Below are 20,115 nucleotides of genomic sequence, written 5' to 3'. Positions count from 1 at the left end.
TGTTGTCACAAGCACCAGTGGTACAACCCCCGGACTAGTGAAAAGAGTTCCATGTCTTCGTGGATGCGTCAGATATCGCAATCGGCAGCGTACTCATGCAACTTACCGAACCTAAGTGGTACCAGCTGGTGTACTACGCTAGCTAGAAGTTGTCAAAGGTAGAGCGAAATTATTCCACAGGAAAGAGAAGCCCTAGGAATGATATACAGTGTCACCAAATACCGTCATTATTTGTTGGGTCGCAAGTTTTCATTCCATGTAGACCATTTAACACTTTTATACTTGGTCTCAAAGGCATCACTCACCGGCAAGCTGGCCCGGTGCACATTATTATTACAAGAATTTGAATTTGAGATCTATCATCGGCCGGGTATACAACATGCGGTTGCCAATTACTTGAGCCGGTTAGAATCCGGAGAGACCGGTGACGGTGTTCAAGATGAATTTCCGGATGCCACATTGTTTAAAATTACAACAGAAAACACTGTAGATGGGACAATCACGGACGAGGACAAATGGCTAACGAATATGCACCAATTCTTAAGCACCGGACTACCCCCTGACGGGATGAACCGGGATGAACGTAAACAGTTGGCAGTGCAAAGCCGACACTTTTGTCTAGTGCAGGATACACTATATCATAAAGGAGCGGACGACATATGAAGGCGAGCGGTCTGAAGTGATGAAAAAGACACCATTTTACGGGAAGCGCATTGTGGGGTCGTTGAAGGACATTATGGCGGAGAAGCTACGACAAGGAAAATATGGCGTAGTGGCTTATGGTGGCTAACAACACTAAAGGACTCAGTCCGATATACGAAGGAATGTGATCTATGTCAAAGAATGGACCAGTCAACGGAACAAGTGTGCATGCCGCACCAGCCGGTACTACCTCTAGAGCCATTCCAGAAATGGGGGTTGGACTTCGTTGGACCATTCAAGCCACCGGCAATGCGAACCAGCAACGGGTACATAATTGTCGCCACAAATTACTGTACAAAATGGGTGGAAGCCAAGGCACTACGTGACAATACCGCGGCGTCGACGGCAAAGTTCCTGTACGAGTACATTTGGTGCCGTTATGGATGTCCAATCGAATTAATCAACGACCAAGGTGGACAGTTCCTCGGCCAAGTGGTGGAAAGCCTAACAACATTTTATGCGGTCGTACACAAGCGAAGCACCCCTTATTACCCGCAGGCCAATGGATTGGCCGAATCCACCAATAAAACTCTTCAAAACATTCTCCGGAAGATTGTCAATGAGAACCAAACCGATTGGAATACAAAGCTACACAACACGTTATGGGCTTACCAGACGGCATACAAAACAAGTATCCGGACAACACCATTCCAGTTAGCGTTTGGTCTCGAAGCGGTGATGCCAATAGAATTCCATATTCCAAGCTTACAAATACAGGTCCAGGAGCGGCTGAGTGAGAAGGAATCGGAAAAAATCCGGTTAGCATCACTATCCGAGTTGGAGGAGCACCGAATAGCGAGCCTAATGCAGATGGAACTCGAGCAACGACGAAGGAAAGCATTCGTCGACCGCCACCGGAAGGGTAACGAGAAGATGTTTGGAATCGGCAAGGCGGTACTAGTGTTCTAGACCCGGATGGGCAAGATACCGGGGAAGCTACGGTTCCGGTGGACCAAACCATATTGGATAACGCGAGAGTTCAACGGCTCATATCAGCTGGGAACGCTAGCCGGCGAGGTGCTGGACAAGTGTGTAAATGGGTTCCGACTTAAACCATATTATGGACCCATGCCACAGAACCTGTTTCATCAACCGGAGAACAACACGGAAATAGACAACGGCAAGCAATTGGCCGGCAACCATGAAGAAAAACAGACAAGGGAGCCGGGGTTACCGGGTAACCGGAACTAGAAAGAAAAAAAGAAAAAAAGAAGAAGAAGATCATCATGCAGAGGCGAGGAGCGAACGGACACCTCGAAAAGGCGTGCAGTGGCTATTTAAATCCTAGTTAAAGTGCACCACATGTCACACAGTTGCTATTATAGTACACGATGTGCATGCACGGGAATCGAGAAAGGCGCCAACCATGGGAACATGAAACCTCCGCCTTGTGGAGTCTCTCTCATTTCTCGATCACTGAGCACTGAGCGCACAAAGGACAATACAAGTGAGCAGACGAACGCAAGAAGCACATACAAGCACATCGGCCCTACCCACCCCCGCAGAACCAGACAACAAGATGGAACCTATGGCACTTTCCGAAACAACCAAGAAGTGGTTCAACCAACATGGGTTGGGAGGCTTCCTAAGGATAGCAGAGGCACCGCCACATGACGAAGCAAAAGAAGTCATGCATAAAATCGACATGGAAGTGATAATGGAGGAAGCCATTCACGCTCTAATCGGATTGCCGGAAGGGGGCATCTACTCCATCGAGAACCCTTCTCCTCAAACGCTAACCAAGTTTTTTGGCGAGTATTCCCTCGCCAGCAAGGTTCACCAGACACAGGGCAGCGAGGATCCCCTGTTCAGAGAAGTGGCTCGTGTCCTCCACAAGTATGGGTTCGTGTACCCCCGACCCCCTGCGATGCCAAAGAACAAAGCCGGTTTCATCATTGCTACATACACAGGGGTGCAAGTGGATTGGTCGGTAATCATCGCCGATTGCTTGCAGACGGCGATAGAATCAGTGCAGAACGACAGGAAATTATGGAAGGTCGTGGCTCAATGGTTGACTCTCTTGGCGCCCCCGGTGGAGCCAGTAAAGACTAAGAAGTGGGTTTGAGTAACGAAAACCACGCCCAACAAACCTTCAAAACAGCAGCAACTCCTAGCCAAGCACATGCCCAGATGGAAAGAGGGCAGTACCTCGCAGCAAGGGAAAAAACTGCCTAGCCGGAACAAGCAAGCAGAGACAGAGACACCGGTGGAGCCACCAGTAAGGCCTCTTAAAATCAAGTTGGGCCAACATGAACAAGAACCGGACCTCTTGGTAACGAACATCAATATCAGAATCCAAGAGGAGGAGGTGGAGGAAGACCCCGCCAATAACCTCCTACATCGCCAGAAGCGTAGCGATGCGGAGTAGAAGGGGGATGAATCCGGTTTGGTGAAGGATAGCACACCGACACCCCGTTCCGAGGGACCGGAGCCAAGGAAGGAGGCGGAACCGATTCAACCAAAACCAATGAAAGAGTTACCTATGCGGCAAGAAGCAACAGTGTCGGTGGTCCAAGAACCGGTAATCGAATTGCCACCTCATTGGGGTAACAGGCACAACAAGACCAAGAGTTGTCGCTAGAGGCACCAATCCAAAAAGGTCTTCCGACGAGAACATAGGCCACACCACAACCAGAACCGACACAACAACAAGGCACCAACAGTCAATGGCTACGGTGGATCGGTGAACAGGTGGTCGGGGTCATGTGCCAAATAGAAATGGAGGATAGAGCACAGGGGGACCGGTTGTTCACCACAACTGAAGAACTTGAGAAGGCCCGATCGAGGATCCAGAGCATGGAAGAAGAAATTGTGCAAGCCAAAGTAGAGGCGGCTAAACAGGTCATAGAAGGACCAATACTACTAGAACCAGTGGCTCCGGTGAATGTACAAACCAATAAGATGTCGATAACTGAAATAGGACCGGATGCAAATAAGGCACAAGAACAAGAACTTGTCACTCTCAGAGAGGAATTAGTAGCTCAAGAGGCCTTAAGGGCTAGAGAACGAGACCTGAAGAAGGCGGTAGAGGAGGAACAACGGAAAACGGCAGAGAACCTCCGAAAAGTCGAGGACAATCTACGGAAGGGTCATCAAGCATATGACCGATTGAAGGAAGAAAAAGAAAAGTTGTTGCAAGAAAAGGACAAACTCCGGCGATCGGTGGAAGTCGAAATCAAGCGGCTCCAAGAAGAACTCCGGCAACAGAAGGACCGTGAGGATCGGGCCCAACGTCAAGTCAATCAAAGGCTGAAATAGAAAACAGAGGATTTTGACAGGTTGCACCGGGATCACAAGCACCTAGAGGCGGAACACAAGAAATTGATGGCAGAAGGTGACTGGCAGCAAGAGAAGATGCGGGAACTCCGGGATGAAGTCAACAGGACGGAAGAAAGGACCAAGGGAGTCGAAGCAGCAAAGATGTTGGCAGAAGAGGCGAAGGACAGAATGGAGCTTTTACCCGACAACATCATGAGGAGATGGAACGAGCAAAGATGGCTCTGAACAGAGTTTGGACGACTTATCAGACGCAATTGATGCAGTATCAAGGACAAGTTGAGGCAACCGCGATCCTCATAAAGCAATTAAAGGATGAAAAGCAGGTCGTGGAGGATAAGTCAAAGATGGGACTTTGCCGTATTTGAGACATTGTACTGACATGGAGGGACCGCACGAAGAGGTTAGTTGAAGAAAGTTCAGTACAGTGGTGGTCCAAATGGACAAAGCAGGCAGCCGAGTTGCAGGTCCTCCGAGTGGATGCGGAGAACCGGCAGAAGGACGGCGATAACTTCTACAAACTGGATGCGGAAAGCGTTGTGACCATAAGGGAGGAGTTATCGGATGACTTCCTGTCCTTGGCCAGAGAACAACTGGTGGCGGTGGGATGGCTAGTGGAACAGTTGGATGATGACCAACTGGATACCCAACTCCAATTCGAGTTATACGAACAAGAGCAGACACGACAAATGGCGGCTAGAAGAATGGCGGCCATTAAAATTAGTGACGAAGAGCAATCTCCGGAGCAGACACCAAACGCAGCCAAAACCGGAGGGAGCCAACCAAATGTAGCGCAAGAGGAGCAACTGAAGGTAGCCAACCCGCAAGAGCCAGTGCAAGCTGGATGTCAGGAGCAGGAGGAGCCCAGAACAGATGAGCCGGAGACGGAAGCTCGGAAGGGACTGGAGCCGGAAAGGAGGAGCAGGCCGGAGAGCAACAACAACAACAGCCACCACAACAAACGGAGCAACTACCCAAAGAACCATTTTGTATTACATATTGTTTAGTGTCTATTTGGTTACCGTTATGTGCTTAATATAATTAATCTTACGTGTGTGTTACGATCAATAACAGTACCGGTTAAGACCCATTCGACACCACGGTCCATCCATATCTCATCGTACCACCCTTTGGTGAAGTGTTCCATAGGGACACCCTGTGTTAGGGCTTGTCTAGCCTAAAGGATAACAAGAAGGAGAAGGTGCTTATGTAGTCACCTTCTCTCTATGTTCTCTCACTACAACCACCACTTAGAAAAGAGGTGGAGACTTAACTACCTCCTGAATATGTGTCACAGGACTTAGCTTCTATGACACTAAGTTTATAGTACAAGGAGGTGGGGTGTTCACACACTTGGGTATTCTTAAGGTGTGTTCCCACACTAGGAAAGTTGAGTTTGACACTCAACCGTGCTATTGAAAAAATCTGAAAGTCTATATCTCATATGCACACAACATATAACCTTCTCATATATTCGGGAAATTGCAAGCATATATTTACTTGGGACCTCGAGTTCTTCCCTTTGCCTCCAAAGATGTTCACGAGGTACCATATCAAAAGCTTTCTTGAAGTCTACAAAGCAACAATATAAACCTTTACCTCTAAGGCGACTTTCCTCCATTAATACTCGAAGCGTGACAAGGTGATCAATGGTGCTATAGTGTTTTCGAAAGCCAGCTTTTTGAAGGCCAATGGGTGATCTAACGAGTTCTTCAATTTCTCAATAGGAAAGAGTCACACATCAAGAAAACTTATGTAGTCATGTTTGATGGGTTAAAAATATTAGCCCCTCTATAGACACCAAAAATATCTCTTCATCTCTTTATCTCTCTAATAGGAATTCAATGGAATGCGTAAATGAAGAGTTGCAACCCTCTCACACAAGATAAAGCAACATATGATCAAGCAACCATCCTTTAATTTCCAAGTCTCGATGTGGTTACAAGTCATAGAATGCTTACTACTTGCATGTTATTATGTTTTGCTAATCTCATTCTCTCATTCATCACACACATATAATGTATTTCCCCTCTCCTATTATCATCATTCTAACCCTTCTCCAATATATGGGTACATTGGATGTAAATAGAACACCAATAGTCACTAATGATGGTGGACGTTATTTCTTTATTCCCCAACCTTAAATGATGAGTGGCCTTGGTAATGTGTGAATGTAGAAAGTGAAGTGTATGTTTTCCATGCTTTCATTACTATGTCGCAGGGATATTCTTCGACACTCCATATTGTATGGGTCTTCATGCTTGTACGGGTTGATCCCTCTTGGGCCAATGACACTTTATATTATTATATCGTTTTATTCTCTTTCTAGATAGGAACCATGTGATACACGAGTAATATGTAATTATCGCTAGCTTTGAGTCACCATTGTTGTCCATGTATATTAAATATGGTATCATGTAGTGCATTCAAAGGATGGAATCATTAGCATTACTAGTGTCATTCTCATAAAATATTGAGTGTTTGCAATGTAGCTTGATTCAAACTTGTATAACCATTGGTAAGATTGGATGGATATGTAAAGCAAATACACACTTTGTGCATATGCAACTTGGGAGTACCTTGGAGAAATATAATGTTGAGTCATATACAAGTTTAATGTGCACATGCAAATTGGATCTTTATTCACACAATCGTAATAATGATGCATATAAAAAACTTATGATAACTACTTGTCGTAACACCATAGTTAAAATATGATGGATAAACCCACACATAGAACTATTGTGCATTTGGGTTTTCAGTGTATGATGTTTTCATGTTGATTATATGACCGTATATTGCCCCATTGTCATCTTCTCTTCGTCGTTCGTCTTGTATTTCCCATTTCACTGGCTTTTCTTATTTGAAATCAACATAATGATTTCATAAAATTCACAATAGTACCTTTTACGGTTCTCTTCTAGAATGCAATGATTTCTAAATTTTATCAATAACTTATTCACGAAGAAAAAACACGGGACAAACATGCAAAGAAAGGGCTTATGGTACACATATATTTTTAAAAGGAAAGTTATACCTTTCATTGTACAATATGGCATCAAATTGTGAGTCATTTAGGGGTAATCTAAAATTCAACAATAAGAAGTATGAGCTAGAACTATAGAACCACAATTTCAATATCCACACTTCATAGTGGTATATTAAAATCTAGGAAATGTTGTGGTGGCGCTGCCTAGTCTATGTGCAAAGATGGGAGAAAACATAGATAAATGGAGGCAAGATGAGTGAAAGACAACATTGAAGTAGAGGGTTTGATGATGGGGGATGTGTGACAACCTAAAAGTCGAGCACGATATATATATATATATAATAGATATATCCGTTGTGCATGGTACTAAACAACGTGTGAAATCGATGAGGGCTACAATGTAGTACTCGTGGATGATTGATGATGTCGACCAAGATGAGCACAACGATGATGATAAATGACACACGAGAACACTGGGATGTGTTATGAACTCGTAGGAGTATTATGGGGGACAATAGAGATTGCCTAGAAAAGAAATAGGCTAGGAGCCTAGTGTGTGGAGGGCAGCTTCGGCAATTACCCCACGGGCCCCTTGCGGGAAGAAGGCACCGGGTAGGGCCTCAGCCGCGGTGCCATATAAGATGCGGAGGATGGGGAGTGCGGTGCGAGCGTAAGAAAGGGAGAAGGCATCGGCGGAGAGTAGGTTTTGTGAGAGGCGACCCTCCGCCCCCAAACATGTCCATGTGGCCACCTCCACACCTTCGTCCACTAGGCCCGTTGTCATGCCAAGTCGATTCCTTAGCTCTGAGATCTTTGTTGTGAAATCCGACACAATGTATGGGTATCCCGCCACCGTAATGTCCTTCATCCGATAGAGATACATGCGGATCACCGCATCTTGCTCCGCCTCCATGCCCAATAACCCTGCGACTAACTACAAGCCACATACACAATACCATCACCCATGTCTCTCATGCAAACTCTTTTCCATGCTCTCACATTAAACCAAGCCTCACCAAATATACATTTATGTCATTCGAAATGTTTCGTACTTACCCTCTTTGCTTCGTAGCTCTCCAACATAGGATTCATGCCCACATATCCTGTCAACCCAATGTATGGCAATGCGTAACTTGCAATCATAAACCTTAGGTTATCTTGGTATGGGTTAAATGGAGGTTCTAGTCGTCTCCCAAATGCTTCATTCATAAATTGCTCGAAAACACTTCCACTTATGTTTAATGACGGTCGTGGAAAGCCATCTACCGTCGCTAGGATTGCTCTATCCAATATGCAATACACATCAACAACAATGTCTTAGTATACGTGTATCAATGATTAATAAAATCCCAATGAGAATGCTAAACTAGATAGATTATTGATCCTTGACAATGTTTTTAGTACATGCTGCAAAAAATGCAAGTTTAACTTTGGTTTCCTTTAGTGAGATTCTAGGTCTTGCATGCATATCACTCATAGATATAAGCATTTATATGCATATATTTAGCTCCTTGTGTGTTTCTCATCTTTCAAACTAACCTTAAATGTCCGACTTCTTGTAAACCAAATTGTAAAGAAATGTTTCGTGTAAACTCATCTAAAGTTGCGATTTGTCCACCTGATGGCCTCGGTGCACCTTGCACAATTTGAGGAGCAACTTCATCAAGCCCAAATCCTAATGCGCCCCAAAGAAAAAACTCAGCTTCTAGATATTCCAAGTTAAGTGCAAATTCTATAAGATCCTTGTCCACCTCAGTTACATTACGATTCGGTACATATGTACCAAAAGAGGGATACGCTGGGCATTGGCAAACTACAAGAGACATGCTAGAAACGAGTGTGGATACTACAAACAAGATGGCAAAATAAATGAATGTCCTATTTTGATGATCCATTGTTGAATCAAGCTCTAGTCCTCTTCCTATTTTTTTCTCTCATACATGGAGGCACCTTTATAGCAACATTTTCAGGAATAAACATTGGACAAGCTCTGTTATTACAATAACTCACTCACACTTTCCATGTCAATTGTTCATACCCATTGTATGTTAATGAGTTAGCCTTATATTTGACCCACCCACCCAACTGCTTATTTAGTTACATTAAATTTTTACCCACCTTGATGCATAAACTTTGACTCATTAGTTTTCGACCAATTCTAGGACAAGACATAAGATTTGGACACATTTAAATTTACCTTAATTGTTGTACTATGAAATCCACGCTTCAACATGGCCTTGTGCTTCTCATCTTTGTCACAACACTCGAGATTTCATCCATGATGAACTTACTTACAAGTTTTTGCATTAATTTCGAGGCTAAGAGTTAGCCATTGTTCTATTACACAATACACTACCATCAATACATTTCTTACTTGATGTTTTACATTTAACTTTAACTACTTATCAAAATTTTATTGACCATAGAACCTACAAGGACCTATTCCAAGATCCATATTGTTGCAATAATTGTAGATGGAGAAGCTTGTATAAAATTCTTCGATGAATACCGTAATTAATTTCATCAATAATATAAGGATCCATTTCATTTGGGCAAATTGTTCAATCCATCTTGATGCAACAACTAGAGATGTAGAAGTTGTATGAAATTCTTTGGGTGGCTTGATTGGAGACCTTTTTTGGAGCATATTGGCTTGTCACTTAAAATTAACTGCGATGAGAAGATTTCTTTGAAAAAACACTAATCCAAACTTGGGACGGAAATGTAATATATGGCACATACTTGTTGCAATTTATGAAGGGAGCCATAAAAACCTAAAAATTGAATCTTTATAACGTGTTGGTGTGTATGCCAACTAATGTTTATGGTTTTTTATGTGCAATGCGAACATAATGACTTGTATAATGATATATTAATTCAATCTAGTAACCAACATGCAATATACAACGTGTCTTCTTACGTTACCAAAAATTGAAAGCAAGAATAATAATTATGTTGGAAAATAATTATAGAAATCATATGGGGTACATATTAACAAGAAATGGTGACAAATTTTTAATAGATTTATTTACATTCATTGATGGCCACTAAAAATTACAAGGATAACTAAAACATGAATATATATAACATTCTTGATTTTCTCACAACATGAAACTCTTTCATGAATTGCTTATATCCATGTTCCGTCTCATATATTGTCTCTGGTACCTTTAAAATATAAAACAAGAAACAAAATGTTGAGGTAAATAGTGTGATCATCTTGTTTCAATACCATAATAAGCCAATACAAGGTCAACCAGACCTAACTATCTATTCATATGAGATGATGTTGGAGACATGCAAGCAATTGCGATTCATAATCAATATATCTCCAACAAAAGGATGTTAGAACCTAAATAAAAGATTTAGTACTTCTTCAAATATGCCATATTTGAAAATTTTCATGATTTTCCTCTTAAATGTAATCGTAATATTTTTCACAAATACTCTATGATCTCTTGAAAGCTTGGATATCATTTGGCGAGGATAATAATAATGCTTTCACACGCTTTGAATGTACATTAGAAAAATGATTAGATGCAGATTATACAATCCTTTGAAGGAGTTGAAATCTTTTCATGATTAGTGTGTTGTTTGAGGGAAAAGTATATTACATTTGGAGTTGGCAACATAAGACATTTTATGCTCAACATAAACCTACAACACCACATCTTATTGTATACTATCAAATATTAAAGTTCAGACTGTATGAAGACTCTTGACACAAATTGCGTTATAATGTATGCATCAAATTAATTGCATTCTTTCCGTTAAAGTGCACAATTTCTCTCCCATAAAAACTCAGTAACAAGAAACCGATTTTTAATATGATCAGCCCATTCACATATAATGCAGTTTTGTGACACCAATGAGCTAGTTCAATTATTAGACACTTTAAACCATTGCATAATGTTTGTCCAAAAAACATGTCTATTTGGGTGATTAAGGAGGAATAGACGGATTGGTACCACGACATACCAAGTGATTTAGAAAAAAACTATCATGGAAACATGTAGGTACTCTTTCAAAATCACAAACATTAAGTAAAAAAAAAAAAGAATATATATTGGTATCATGCTATAGAATAAAGACGATTTCAAATAAATAAATATGATACTAGGGATCATATATGACATGACAAAAACTTGCAAAAGCAATTGAAACATGGACAGCTTTGTCTTGATAGCATAATAGCTCTACCATTACCGTGGCAATAATAAAACAAAGAAGCAAGATCATGCAGCAAAAGAAGACAAAAATTATATTTTGGACATTTTTATGCCATGAACCATGAATATTTCCATGTAGAAGCAAGCAAACTCAGCTGCACATCATTGAGAAAAAGCTTTCAAGGAATTGTTCCAAACATCCAGATTGTGATATATAACTACGCAAAATATTCAAAATGAAAATAAGGAGGTAAATTTAGCCTTTAGCTAAAGCACACTTCAAAACATAATACATTTTTTTTTTATATTAATCAGCCCCATTGGGGGGAATGCCGTGAGGTCAAGAATGTTACAAGATGTTACTTCGAGTAAAATATTTGTCACTCGAAACAACATTAGGAACAAAAATGGGTGCCACAGGTTAAGGGGAAAGAATTTTCGGTGAATCTGGATATATCTACATATAACAAGAAAAACTCAATTTCGTTGCGTTTTCTGGTTCAGCTAACGCAATTCTCCTTGTTCAGCTTTATGCAAAATTCTCCCTCTTGTTCAGATGATGCAATTCTCCCCACTTTTTGATGAATAGGTCAAGACAAAGTATTCCCATTTCTATGTCCTCCGTATAGCCGAGAAGAAGCTCCCCTTTCTATCCTTCCTATCATCATCACCAACCTGCGAAATCAACAAGAGCATTTGAATTTGAAATTTTTGTTGCGATCAAAAATATGTTTTCCGTGTTACATTAGAGCCGAATTTTGTTTTCTTATTCTCGAGTAGTGGCCAAAAAAAGCCTATAAAACCCAAGCTTTTTTTGTTCTAATTTGATATATGCAAGATGGCTGTGAACCGCAACTTTTGTTTGCTTTTCTTAAATAGGCCAAATTCCCATTAAACTCAGTAGCTGTGAATGACCAGACAGTTTTCATTTTCACAGGAGAAGAGATGGTGTTTCTGTATTCAATATTGGACACCGGCAGTACATTGTGAGGATCGCACAATAAGAGAACTACCTACCTCTCTCAAAATATTCTGCAAGAGAACAGTGATCTCAGAAAACTCGGGCCGTTCCTTTGGATCTTGCTTCCAACATTTTTCCAGTAATTCAGAAAGTTTAGGATTGGTGCTCTTGGGAATTGTTGGCCGCAACCCCTGTTTGCAGTGAAGTAGGGTTAGCAACATTGAATCACAGACCATAGAACTCATTAAATGATCATTTATTTCAGTTTCAATTCACATAATGAGACTAAAAACAACACACCCGTTGCACTACCCCCACTGCTGCTTGTAATGGAGTTAAATATTCATAGGGCAGCTGAAATCACCCAGAAATTCAGACCTCAGACATATAGATCAGAAAAGCATAATCTCACTTTGTATTCATGACACTGCCTGAACAATACACTATCTGTTATGTGACTACCTTTCCAGTCAAAAGTTCCCATAACACAATACCAAAGCTGAAAACATCCGCCTTTCGATCATATGGCTTGTGTTCAATTACCTGTTACACAAGTCTTGCTCAATACAATGACACAGAACAAAAACGAATACATTTGCTTTTTGTTTCGAATAATTAGTCATATTTTTTAGCTTTAAAACATACCTCAGGTGCCATCCACCTGTAGGTTCCTGTTTCTGCTGTCATTATTCCAGTTTGTGATTGAACACGTGCAACTCCAAAGTCTGCAACCTTAACCACCTGCAATTATTTAAATCTCACAGCTCAGAATAGTATGTTTCGTTTTCTAATGCCATGTAACTCGTGACAAGGAAAACTTACCTCATGTTCATCCATCAGAAGATTTGCCGCTTTAAGGTCCCTATGAATTATATTATGCTGATGTAGATAGTCCATTCCTTTAGATATATCGACTGCCACCCGAATCAACACTGGTAACTTAAAAACACCTCTCTGATTGTGAAGATAGTCATAAACGCTTCCACCAGACATAAATTCTAGAAAACAAAATGAAATATAATCATGAAATCTATCATAGGCACACAGAAGATGCATATATATAAATAACCAGACTGAAGTAAAATTTCTCAATCACCTGTTACAATGCAACGATGTAGAGGCTTGGTGCATGCCCCAATGAATTGAACGACATTTTTATGGCGCACTTTCCTGCAGTAGAATTCTGCATGGTAAGCATCGCCATCCCACGTCAAGAAAAATAACAGACTTTACTTTCTCTATCCTTCAACATAACCAAGAAACCCACATTAATTCCAGTTCTCCAAGCTCGCTATGGTAGGGTTTTCTTCACTTCTGTTGAACTTGCCGTAAATGACTCACTATATTAGATAGTTTCACTCCATTACCTCTAATTGCCTAACAGACACCATGATTTCCACACACTAGGCTACTGTTGAATAGCCCAATTTAAATATCCCTTAAGATGTTTTGCTCATAAAGGATAGAAAGTAGTAAGAATAATTGTCAGTGCAATGGATATGCAGGAAATCTCCGCTACTAACATTGTGTGAGGACAATATTCACCAACTTGCATTCAATTATGTATCACCCAAAAAATTGTCTGATTGTTGGAACGGCCCTCTGAAGCTTCATACCCTTCTTTTACCCAAATTAATTTTTGTTTAATCTAGATGAATGACCATACGCAGTGTACTTCATATGCAGGACATGGGAATAAACAGATTCATTTGATACGTACTTCAAAATACGCACTTCTTGAGCAAACTCCTTATGCATGTCAATGCTTGTTCGCTCTGGTCTCAAAACTTTAATAGCAACCTCTTGGCCACAATACGTACCTTTATACCTGCACATCACAAATATGTGCCTTTATACTTTTAAAAAGAACAAATTGGGTGTTCCGAGTCAAATTACAAAATCTTTTATTTTGCACTTACAAATCACCAAAGGATCCAGATGCTACTTTGCAATTTAATTTCAGCAGATTATAGTTTATTTCCCAATCATCGGCTCCATCACACAATATTTTCAAATTTTCAACATGTGGAGTGTCTGGCTTTGTGATATACTCAGCAGGTGATGCAGTTGGTGAGACTCTTTCCCAATATGTTTCCTACAACAGTTCAAATTAGAAAAAAGTTTGAATTGAGAGAGTGTGTCCTAAATTCTAAATTTCAGCTGATCACATTCTAGATATATCCTTATGTATAGATTATTCAACTGATTCTGCACAATCATTATTTACCAAGATTGAATCAGCCTATCGCGGACTAATGGAATCATGTTTCAGATTTTCAATTTCGTACCACTATTGGATTTTCTAGTATGGTTTCTGGATAGCAGAGATCATGTAAATGCACATCTTGTAGAAGAATATTCCATATAGCACTAACTAATATTAGGAAAAACTTCGAAATACCCGTGTTTTTCTTTATTTCAACAAATGCTTGGAAGTTTTCATCATTCCAGAAATGCACTTGGTCAACCAGGGCATTAAAGGAGCTGAGTCAAACTCAGGAGTTTCTTCCAAGTTTTTTCCCTTCCCAAAAAGGAGAAAATTGACTATATGATGGCTCAAATATCACTAACGAAAATGCTACATGATCATGAAAATTTATAGACACTAGAGTTTAAGATAAGCAGTCACCTCTACACTTGCTATTGCACTCTCCAAAGCTTGCTGCAACTCTTCCGTGCTCTATTGAAATGGAAATTAGAAGAAATTATGATGAGTAACTAGAGAAGATTAATGGAATCGAGAACGAAACAGATTTAATAAATCAATCTTATTCAGCATGCATCGTGCCCTCTCAAGTTTTTAAAGATGTAGAAAGAAACCAGGAAAACCACTCCAAATGAAAACCTACTTCTGTGGGCCAACCATCAACGACAAACACATCCAAAGAGTAACCATCAATGGTTGAAAACACATGAGCTTCCCTGATATTCAATCCCACATCTGCAAGCAGAGAAGATAACTGCACAGAAGTCCACCACCATAGGACTTTAAGTCTCGTGACATTTGAAAAACAAAAAGAGGACAGGGTGTCACTTCACGAATGATTTCAGCACACCTTACTAAGCAGTTTTGGTTTGTCGACGGTTGAGAATGTCACTTCATGAATGGGCACATGTGTAGATCTATTGTCAGAAAACAGGAATATTTGTAACTCTAAATATTAATGTGAAACCCAGTTTTATAATTAGCTTAAGATTTGCATCCAAGGTTTCCATACTCTGCAGGAGGATGGCCAATATCATTGTTTTCTTTATCATCATTGTTTGGAGATAACTTGCTTAGCTCGAAAATGAATGTGTCTAAATTAGTTGGGAAACCAAAAGCAGGTGGTGGATGAAAGCTGTTCAAAACAACTTGCAAGTAAGAGGAATGTGTCTGAAAACAGAGCTCCATATATTCAGACAGCAGATCGAGACAAATTTAGCACCTTTTTGGCCTTGGAAAAAGCTGAGCAGCACCATCATTCTTTTGGGAACAATCCCCTAAATTGTCTGATCCAGTAATCAGAACCTATCTTTGTATCAATGTACATAGATGTTAAGAAAATGGCATGACATATTCACTTATAAAAAATACATCACAATGTTAAAAACTATCTGTGACCAGTTATTAGGGCTTGGTGTATAAGTTTCAAATGTGACAAAAAAAAATTTGGGATCACGGGTTCTTAGTGGCTGTTTAATGTTGAACTCATAAACACTTCATAAATTTAGTTTGAAATCATGCAGACAAAATACAGTTATCAGCCCCAATTTAAATGGGGAAATAAAGACTCACATGAACAGATCTAACGCTAAAAGCTGGACGATGTTCTGGATCTTCAGCCAATGCAAGCAATCGTTGGTGTGTGAGGACTTCCTCTGCCCTTTCAACGTTAACCTCTAAAGCATACCTGAAGGAACAGGCCAGCAAGTCGAATTCACTTCTTGAACAAACGAAATAATTATCAAGCAACACATACTAGATAGTTTTAGTGTAATATCTGAAGGAAAATATATGACAAAAACACATTGTCTATAAAATTGAACGGCAATAACGTCAATGATTATAACCGACCACAAGGTACCGCGCATGAGCATGAAAGAAAGCAATTGAGAGCAAAACAGCATCAAAATATCTACTTTTTAAACCATTATTTACTCATTAAAACTGGCATTTAATACGATCCCCAGATCAAAAGGTCCGAATTACTTTGTTTCTCATAATCAATATGCATATAAAGAAAAGATTGTCCAGCCCCCTCTTTTCAATTTCCTTTAGGAGATTGAAGATGTCTTTGTCTCAATTACACATCATGCAAATCTAAGTCAATCCATGAAGCTAAATTTCCTTTCATGAATCTCAGCAATACTGAATTTCCAATTAGGGGCATGTCTCAAAACCGTAGCTATCTCCAGCATAACATGTATTTTTATGTATTCGCTTTTGCAAGATCATCATTGATGACTAGCTGTGATTAGCCTCTGTAAGTTTGTAATCAGCAGACACCAAAAAGGCCTGCGTGATCGGAAAATTAATTAATATAATCATCACCATATGAAATCAGTTTAAACATACCTGTAAGGAAGGCGATTGAAGTGAGCACGAATCGAATCAGCAAAGTCTAGGGAAGACAGAAATGCTTCATGCTTGATGTCACTGAGACGCTTAATGATTTCATTGCACACTTCATCTTTCTTCCCTACTTGAAGACCATTTTTCTGTTTCGTCTGAGTAGCTATGTCGGTACGAGCTATCAAGGAAAATGAAGAGGTCAGAGGATTGGGTGGCATAGTGCTAGGAGTTGGAGAAGAAGATGTCTGATCAGACAGAGTCTGAATGGTTATACAGTCTTTGGATGCTTTTTTCCTGAATCTTTGTGTTCTAATACTGCTGCAAACTACTCACGCCCCCTTCCTTCCTGTATATATATATATATATATATATATGTACATATAGTGATCTTTCTTCCTTTCTATTTTCTGATGCTTTTTTCCTTCCTTTCTTCGCTATTTTTCCTTTTCTTTTCACATTTGCTCTGCCTTTCTATTCTGACGCCTTCCGTTCTTGGCTTTCTTTATATCTGTTGCCGAATTCTTCCGTTTTGAATCTCCTCTTGGTCCTTGCTTGTGCGATGTTTCTTCCTCTATAGGCTTCAGCTTTAATGGAGAGATGTCTACACTGCCTTTACTTTCTTTTAATGAGAATCTGTAATCTTTCTTCCTTCGTGGGCGACAGATTTAAGAGACAGAGAGAAACCTGTGACCAGGAAGGAGGATGGTGGTGGTGTATGACTATGATGATGGTGGTGACGATGGTGATGGCGATGGTGAAGGATGAGAATGGCTTAGGGTTTAGGGTTTAGGAATTGGTGAAGGATGATGATGAAAGATTGGAGATGAAGATGATGGCGATGGTGATGGTGGAGAATGATGATGATGATGATGATGATGATGATGATGGGGGTTTAGGGTTTAGGGTTTAGGGTTTAGGAATTGGTGAAGAATAATGATGAAAGATTGGAGATGAAGGATTGAAGATGAAGATGAAGATGAAGATGAAAGGATGATGATGATGATGATGAGGGATGGAAGATTTGAAAGAAGAAAGATTCAGAGAGAAGATGGGGGAGGTCCAAAACAGAGTGTCAGAGAGAGACTGAAACATACACTACATACACACATACATACATACATATATATAGATATAGATACATACATACATACATACATACATCCACACATATATATGTATTTATACATACATACACACATACATACATACACACATACATACATACATACACACATACATACATACATACATACATACATACATACACACATACATACACACATACATACATACATACACACATACATACATACATACATATATATAGATATAGATACATACATACATACATACATACATACATCCACACATATATATGTACATAATACATATATGTATGTATGTATGTATGTATGTATAAATACATATATATGTGTGGATGTATGTATGTATAAATACATATATATATATGTGTGTGTGTGTGGTGTAGTCACATGTGAAGTGTACTTACTTCTTCATCTAGTCCATTCATGCTTCCAATCTCCATGTGCATAATACTTTTACAAAATAACCTACACATGTTGTATACCCAAGGTGTCATTCTCAAATACATACATATAAGCCATAGGTATGGTGTAGTCATGTGCCGAGTATATATGTACATATGTACTTCTTCGCCGGGCCCTTCGTGCTTCCCATCTCCATGTGCATATATGTATACCTAGGTCCTATACGAAGAACACACACATGGTCTTTTGCACACCCGGGGATGTCGATTCTCGAACCACGTTCATTCCCATTATTGGTTTCTCTTGATTGAATGACATTGGCACTTTCTTATCATGCATGCACCACCCTCTTTCCACCTCTCGTGCCCATGAAAAGCCAAGACAACTTAGATTAGAGAGAAGTACAGATTTCGGTGCCATATGTCAAACATATGCCATCCTCTCAACCTTGGTGCACCCTTTTCTCGAGAGTGAAATGTTTTCCATCTCCGCGTACATACCCATAATAAAGTGCATATGGTTGATACTAAAGCGTATATGGTTGATATGTGTCGTATGTCAAGGGCCCTCGTCCACCCCATAAAAAGTCGCTCGTTTCCATCTCTATATGCATGTGTGCTAATACAAAAGATCCAATTGTACAATCGAAGAATATTTGTCGCGTCTCAACATACAAATGACTAGTTGGACAATAATCCTCTTTAGGACATTTACCTTTAGGGGTAGGGCAATAAGTCATTGTCCCCTCTCCCCCTTCCGTCCATCCATCCCTCCCTAACTAAACAAGAATTTTATTGTAACGAGTTGGAAGCCCCATTTGTCTTTTTACCAACACAATGTTCTCATTGCATCCTATATGTGTGTGTTGTCATATCTTTCACATGAATGGGTATGGGGATCCTATATATGTGTGTGTGTTCTCATATCATTCACATGAATGGGCATGGGGAGAACGAGATTTGCACATCCACATGTGACCATGTTTGATTAGTATAGTGAATAAAAAATCTAGCATAAATGAACATGCATACCCCGGCTTATGGCTTAGATAAGAAGGCATTCTACTTTATATATGACCCATTATCTATTTGTCCCATACCCCAATCCCATTCACTCCAATTTATATAGGATGCCCTACAATAGTTGGATAACCACATTTATTATGAGAAATTAGAATGTGTGCCAAGAGAAAGCAATTATAACCTTTGCCATGCTCTTTTGAAGATCCGCATCTTAAGATACACAGCCTAAATAAGCATATGCACTTCGATTGTGGTCTTTTACTAGGTTAGCCCCACCATCACCAAAGATACTTGTCAATGGCACACATGAATACATATGACATGAACCCCTCATGTTTATGTATTCACTAATGCTGACTTGCATTGCTTTGTTAACCCTATTGTCAACTTTTTCCTCAAATATTTTAGATGTCTACACGTTTTGCAACCATGTCATTGCTCATGTGTTTTAGAACCATGCATATGCCTTGTTGAAGCTCAGTTTCAAATACACATCAACACTATATCTTTTAGTAGTATTATGGCATAAGCAACTTTACTATACTAGTAAATTATTGTCACTTATTGAAAGAGAACAATACTTGCTAAACATAGAGAGTTATGCTCTTTATGGGATAATTGGTAATTTTCTGCTGCGTAGATAACAAGTTAGAATAAATAATTATCGTAAAATCCAATTTAAAGGATTAAAGGCATTCACAACTACTTGCATATCTTTTTATAACATAAAGGTTAGCATGACTTACAATCAACCTATTTTCTGTGGTAACTCTTGAAAATTTTCCATTCGTGTTCTCTTTACTTTAAAGATAGGTACCAAAATGAATAGGATCTTGGTATATATGTGAATAACTTCTTCATCAAAATGCATCAATCATAACCAATGCACATAATATTTCTGTATATGACGGGTTCAATTATGTAACATTGTGT

General features: G+C 39.7%; 1 protein-coding gene and 1 pseudogene across 1 annotated transcript; both read right to left on the bottom strand.

The window, feature by feature from the left end:
• Positions 1-7,508: 7,508 nt before the first annotated feature.
• On the bottom strand, positions 7,509-8,862 carry LOC147847973 (ferritin-like catalase Nec2 pseudogene; annotated as a pseudogene).
• A 2,593-nt stretch (positions 8,863-11,455) lies between these two features.
• LOC147847972 (serine/threonine-protein kinase STY46-like) lies at positions 11,456-16,938 on the bottom strand. Its single transcript, XM_087338710.1, has 16 exons — positions 16,656-16,938; positions 15,876-15,990; positions 15,526-15,608; positions 15,316-15,438; positions 15,154-15,220; positions 14,947-15,057; positions 14,727-14,777; positions 14,017-14,192; positions 13,818-13,925; positions 13,194-13,267; positions 12,920-13,095; positions 12,743-12,838; positions 12,560-12,640; positions 12,398-12,451; positions 12,154-12,288; positions 11,456-11,811 (listed from the first exon to the last, which is right to left on the bottom strand). Exons 1-16 carry the CDS (start codon positions 16,868-16,870, stop codon positions 11,749-11,751), a joined length of 1,728 nt encoding a protein of 575 aa, XP_087194836.1. The 5' UTR covers positions 16,871-16,938; the 3' UTR covers positions 11,456-11,748.
• Positions 16,939-20,115: the final 3,177 nt, after the last annotated feature.

This window comes from Azolla caroliniana, unplaced genomic scaffold (genome assembly GCF_043228905.1).
Source record: "Azolla caroliniana isolate FFs.n. ecotype wild unplaced genomic scaffold, voAzoCaro1.0.p SCAF_552, whole genome shotgun sequence".
NCBI classification, from domain to species: Eukaryota; Viridiplantae; Streptophyta; class Polypodiopsida; order Salviniales; family Salviniaceae; genus Azolla; species Azolla caroliniana.
The sequence above is the reverse complement of the archived record's forward strand: the minus strand, read 5'-3'. Positions and strand labels throughout refer to the sequence as shown.

Bases quoted from the DNA above. Each gene is read 5' to 3' on its own strand.
- LOC147847972 (XM_087338710.1), bottom strand. From the start codon at position 16,870: ATGCCACCCAATCCTCTGACCTCTTCATTTTCCTTGATAGCTCGTACC. The intron at 13,096-13,193 runs GTGATTGAGAAA...TTTGTTTTCTAG, and splicing joins ACATCGTTGCATTGTAACAG to AATTTATGTCTGGTGGAAGC. The intron at 12,641-12,742 runs GTATGTTTTAAA...CTTGTGTAACAG, and splicing joins ACAGGTGGATGGCACCTGAG to GTAATTGAACACAAGCCATA.